Source organism: Scomber scombrus, chromosome 9, assembly GCF_963691925.1.
Source record: "Scomber scombrus chromosome 9, fScoSco1.1, whole genome shotgun sequence".
NCBI lineage: Eukaryota > Metazoa > Chordata > Actinopteri > Scombriformes > Scombridae > Scomber > Scomber scombrus.
Window position 1 is genome coordinate 14,643,496 of NC_084978.1, and position 6,258 is coordinate 14,649,753.

At 40.2% G+C, this 6,258-nt stretch overlaps 1 protein-coding gene across 1 annotated transcript; it reads right to left on the minus strand.

The window, feature by feature from the left end:
• Positions 1 to 1,613: 1,613 nt before the first annotated feature.
• On the minus strand, positions 1,614 to 4,636 carry trmt112 (tRNA methyltransferase activator subunit 11-2). The gene is made up of 4 exons (XM_062425895.1): positions 4,481 to 4,636; positions 3,333 to 3,434; positions 3,052 to 3,144; positions 1,614 to 2,017 (listed from the first exon to the last, which is right to left on the minus strand). The coding sequence occupies exons 1-4, from the start codon at positions 4,553 to 4,555 to the stop codon at positions 1,916 to 1,918; spliced, it is 372 nt and encodes a 123-aa protein (XP_062281879.1). The 5' UTR covers positions 4,556 to 4,636; the 3' UTR covers positions 1,614 to 1,915.
• Between the last annotated feature and the right edge of the window lie 1,622 nt (positions 4,637 to 6,258).

Here is a 6,258-nt window from a genome sequence, read left to right on the forward strand (position 1 = left end):
AAATTGTCATTTTTACACCCTGGTTTTTGTATTTATTAAAAAGCGAGATATAACTTGTTAATTAGTATCTTTACAGTAGTATGTAGGTGGCTTTGGTTGCCTGTTGATAGAGCCATTTCACCATGTTTCAAGTCTTTAAACTAGACTAAGATAATCAGCTGTTTGCCAAAGCTTTAAATTTACTGAACAGACATTAATGCTTGAAGGACCAGTGTGTAAGATTTATTGGCATCTAGCGGTGAGGTTGCAGCTTACACTCCCCTTCCAAGTGTACAGGACAACCTAAAGTCGATGTGAAACTGACAAAAGGCCCCCACTAGAGAAGGTGTTTGGTTTGTCCGTTCTGGGCAACGGTCGAAACATGGCGGTGCAACATGGGTGGGACCCACTCCCTAAGTAGATATAAAGGGCTCATTCTAAGGTAACAAAAACACAATTCTTATTTTCAGGTAATTATACACTAATAAAAATCATACTTGTGAATATTACTTTCCATTTCTACCAAGTCTGTTTGCAAGATGCCACTAAATTCGACAAACTGTTCCTTTAAGTGCTATTGATTTTCTAATCTCACTCTTTGCCAGAATCCTACACATCGAAAATGGTAAAATCTATACCAGCAATTGCTTTAGTCATGTTCTCTGTGTGATATACAGCTTTTGGCTCATTCATGCAAACAACTAAAGGCTTATTACTTATTTTATTAAATGACTCCACAGGCAGCCCATCCCTTTAAAAAAAATCTTTCTTTTCTAGCGTTCTATCTAGCTCCTTTCTTTCCTCTCTGTTGCTCTTCAGTCTCATTTTTAATTACAGTTCAGGACTTGGAGAGGACTGTTAATCTGTCAGGGGTGGCTTTTATTGCTGCTCTGCTGCCATCCCATTATACCGTTATTATAGTTGCGGGTGGAGGCCTGTAATTGCTGTAAGTAGAAGGGAAAGGTAGGAGAGACTCAGGCTGCCTCCAGGCTTCTGGTCAGGGGCAAACCCCCTCCTTCATCGTTAATCCTGGCAAGGTTTTCTAAAAATGATAACACCGCCTACGAACAGACAGGCTCCTGTTTCAACTTGACTGCTGCTGCACCATCTTAAAAACAGAAAAGACACTTAATATTTCTGTGGATCTCAACTCTTTTTTTTCTGTCATCTTAAAAAAAGCCCTGATGCACTGTGGGGAATCTCAGATCTCAGGAGGTGAGGGTGGGGTGTTGTGTGTGTGTGTGTGTGTCTGAGTGTGTGCGTGCTGTAATGTGCATCTTAAAAAGAAAAAAACGTCCTCAAAAACAACTTCTAGCCTGGCTGCTTTTTTTTGCCTCTTTTCCTGAAAGCCAAATATAGACAAGCCACTGCCACGTCATCTGGTCCTCAGCACTTTCTTAACTCTGAGAGAGGGCTAGAGGGGGTTCAGGGCCTCGACACACACACACACACACACACACACACACACACACACACACACACACACACACACACACACACACACACACACACACACACACACACACACACACACACACACACACACACACACACACACACAGGATTATATTTTAGCATGTCTATAATAAAAGTGAATCCATATTTGCCACAAAAACCTAAAACCATTTGGGCTGTCATGGAAATTAGAACAGTTTTATTGAAAATGAAAAAGAAAGAGACCAAAAAAGTTACAAAAATAAATACAGATAAAACCACTGGGGATTATTCTCAGGGGAACCTTTCCATCTGATTCAATCAAATCTCTTTCCTCCAGAGTCAACATCAGCCACTTATATGTCAGAACTACAATCGACCAAAAAGTTTGGCCTGTTTTCTTATGGCACCAACTCAAACCAGAGTCCAGCCTCTCCTCTCTCTCCGAACACACACCGTCCCGTCTGACTGACAAGCGTGGGATGAGGTTGTGTGTGAGAGTCTAAACCTCGTCTTCGTTCAGCAACATGTTTGGGATTCCTTTAGTGATGGGGAATTCGCGTCCTGATTCAGGGCACTGCAGACAGCCCTCTACCACCTCCACCTGCAACACACACACACACACACACACACACACACACACACACACACACACACACACACACACACACACACACACACACACACACACACACACACACACACACACACACACACACACACACACACACACACACACACACACACACAGGGAAAAGTTAATGCTACAGTTTTCAAAATGTACTTCAAACTTTCCTGTTTCCACATGGCAATAATAATAACTTTATTTATAAAGGTTTCGAAAAAACAAGCACTAAGAAGACATGAAATAACAGATCAACAAATGCAGAAAAAAAGTCATTATATAGCATTAAAGGATAAGTAAACACATTTTCAAGTCTGTCCTAAAACAATAAGTAGGTGCTCAAATGAACACTGACACATTTTTCTGGCTATAATCATCCCTCCTGTTCATATTGACCTTTAGTTGATCTTTTCATAATACTATAGACAAATAATAGACAAAATCACAGTCCTTCTGTGTAAAAATGCACTTTATCTATAGCGAATACAAAGCTTCCAAATTAGTCAAAGTAGATATCGTTCAACATTATAGTCTTTTAAGTGCCAAAGTCCCTCTTTTTGTTACTATACTTTCACTGTAGAAGCCTCAATTACCTTCAGATAAACTTTTAATACAGTTTTGTTCAAAATGAGGACTGTGGATTTTGGCCCTAATACGTTTTTGGGGAGATTTGCACGAAACCAGATCTTTAAATAAATGTTTTTGGTGCAGGAGAGATTAACTGGCTTGTCAAACTCCCTAAAAAACTTTCCACTGAATGGGGATGATTGAGCATGCTAATGTGCACAAGAATACCAGCTGAAAGCTTTGTTGCAAATCACTATTTCCAATAATGAAAGCATGATGTAAAGTACTTTATTTTTCAACTTCAAAGATTTAAAGTCAAGTGTTAGGAACAACTTTTGACAATACATTAGAAAACTGCCCCAAATGTGTGTCTTTGTTATAAACAAACAAAAAACAGGCATTTCTAAATAAAAGAGGACAACCAGGAATGATTGTGAGCCGCATACCTCAACCAGCGCTCTGTGCACCTTCTTCAGGAACTCTTCGTTTTTCTCGTACTCTGGCACCAGCTCACCAGGCAGGTCTTGTCGATGACCCAACTGCGGAGAGAAAAGGATTAATAACAAGAATTTTTCTGTACTGTTTCGTATTTTGTCCACCCCAATTCTAAAAACAAAATACCTGTAATTACACAACAACACCATTCAAAAGCACCACAAACTAAACGGATGCTGTCTCTGTTTGAAACAGTGAACGTCCTGCTGGTCTCTGTTGCAGTCTGACTCACCTCCTCTGCAGCTTTGACCAGAGCGCTCCACTCCAGTTTGGGGATCATCCGGCTGATAAACTCAGGGTTGAACTCCACATCATTCACCTTCACCTCAGTCGCCTGCACAAAGAAAGCATCAGAAAATATCTAAAGGACTTTGAAAAAGGGTTGATTGTACAACAGTGACTAAAGTGACATCTACATTTAGATCTATGAGAAAGAAAGACATCAGTTAATAAGAAATTGTAGTTGCCAGCACACATTAGATGACTGTGATGTTCGTGCATTAGTGCAATATGTAAGGAAAAACAGAAGAGCAACTCTTATTCAGGCGACTGAGAATGTCAATGCAGGATCAGACTGTGTCTACAAGAACTGTCAGTCAACAATTACATAGAGAGGGATGTTATAGTAGGGTTGCAGTACATAAACCCCTCATTACAAAGAGGAATGCACATTTGAGAGTTCAGTGGTGCAAAAATCAGAGTCTACAGAGATGTGGAAAGCAGTGATACAGTCAGAGGAGTCATCATCGTCATATTCTGGACAAGTGGGCGAGAGCATGTGTGGCGTACACCAAGAAAGCAGTACAGGTCTGAGTACTTGACCCCTGCAATGAGGGGATCTGGTGGCTCTGTTATGCTCTGGGGGGCATTTTGCTGGCTGGCAATGCCCCTATCCATAGGGCATTTGGGGTGCCATATCACAATGTCTAGTGCCATATCATGATATCTAGTCCCTTATCACTAGTCCCATATCATCATATCTATCATCATATCTAGTCCCATACCAAGATGTCTAGTCCCATATCAAGATATATAGTCCCATATGACAATATTGATATAATATGTTACCCCGCCCTATGCAATTGAAAGATCCTGTACAATTTTTGAGCAGTCACCCCATACATTTTGTTTTTAACAATCAATTAATGACTTTAAATGATTTGATGGGCAGTCGCACATGAGAGGAAGTCTTATTTCAAATGAACATGTTATCAAAACTCTCTTTATCAGTAGGGAGAGTTAAGTTTGCCCTCTGAGCTCATTACTAAACGCTTTGATAAAAAATGAATAGTCATTTCAGTCCTACAGAAACTATCTGACCCACACTGATGGGACTGTGGTGCGAGCAGCAGACACGCGCTCAGCCAGGTGTTTATTTACCTTGATGAGCAGCGGGTATCCGTTAGTGACCCCCTTCACGTGAGACGTCAACATGTTGTGCGTGAGCAGCTTCATGATCACAGAGATACTCAGAGTTAATGTTTCTGTTTAATGTCTGCTTCAAAATCACGCTGTAGCGTTTACATGTGAATCGGAAGCATTATTATTTTTCCTAGGATGGCGAAGTTAAGACCCGCCCTACTCGACCTCCGATTTGCTCATATTCGTTGCTTTCGTTAATTCTATTGGTTAGGTTTAGGCATGCAGAGTGCGATTGGTTTGAAATATCCAGGTAAGCCAATCAGAAGCAGACGAGGACGGGTCATGACTTTGCCATCCTAGGAAAAAATGAACGCGTGAAGGAAAGGCAGTAGGTGCATCGCTTAAAAATGTTCCCGGTAGTACTTGTTGCTATAAGGTTGGTTCCACCATTATAATTGTAAAATAGAAGAATTCCCTTTACGTTATTTGAGATATTTTGAATATCTTATATCGCCAAGTATATACATATTATTATTTCCAGTTTACCACAATACCTGAAAATCCTATTGGCAGCAGCTGATACACGTTAACAGTTGTGCCTTTGTTTATATTCTTTAGTTCTGGAAAATATTCAGATCTTTAGTTAAAGTAAAAGAAGCAATAACACTTTAAAATACTGCATTTAAAGTCCTGAAATCAACATGCCTCAAATGATCCCCTTCAAATGTGCTTAAGTGATGGGAGCCAAAACCCAGTGTGCCCACACAGTAATTTTATGCAAAAATGTATTTAAAAGTTTATATGAAGCTTACATGAGCCTTCAGCAGTCACATTTAAAGTCTTTTTAGCATCAAATCCCCTTTGTATTAACAAAACATATTTGTTGTGTATAGTATTTTATTATTGTACATTATATTATTGGATTAGGTTTACTAATGATTAAACATACAGACGAATGACAAATTAAAGGAAAAACCTGAATAAATAAGTGGAGAAACAACAAATGCAGATGCTTCCACACAGGTGCAATTAAATAATTCTCATCCCATAATGTCCTGTGGCATGTATAAGAATTCTGATTTTGTATCAAGATGGCAAAAAGAAAAGATCCAAGTGACTTGGAAAGAGGTTTTTTGTTGAATAGTGACTATAGTTACATCTGCATTTAGATCTGAGAAAGACATCAGACTGTGTCAGCAAGAGCAGTCCATCAACAATTACATAGAGAGGGGTGTTATAGTAGGGTTGCAGTACATAAACCCCTCATTACAAAGATGAATGCACATTTGAGAGTTCAGTGGTGCAAAAATCAGAGTCACTGGTCTACAGAGATGTGGAAAGCAGTGATATAGTCAGAGGAGTCATCATCATCATATTCTGGACAAGTGGGTGAGAGCATGTGTGGCGTACACCAAGAGAGCAGTACAGGTGTGAGTACTTGAGCCCTGCAATGAGGGGATCTCGTGGCTCTGTTATGGTGTGGGGGGCATTTTGCTGACATGATTTAGGTCCACGTGTCCCCTTAGAGAGAAGAGTTGCTGCAAATCAATACAAAGTTGTTCTGAGTGATCGCTTTTCTCCTATGATTAAACATTTCCATCCCGATGGGAGTGGTCTCTTCCAGGGTGACAATGCTCCCATCCATAGGGCACGAGGGGTCACTGAATGGTTTGATGAGTATGAAATGATGTGAATCATGTGTTGTGGCCTTCACAGTCACCAGATCTGAAACCCGTAGGAGAATTTGGGCTGAAAGTGCGTTCTCCATCATCACCATCAAAACACCAAATGAGGGA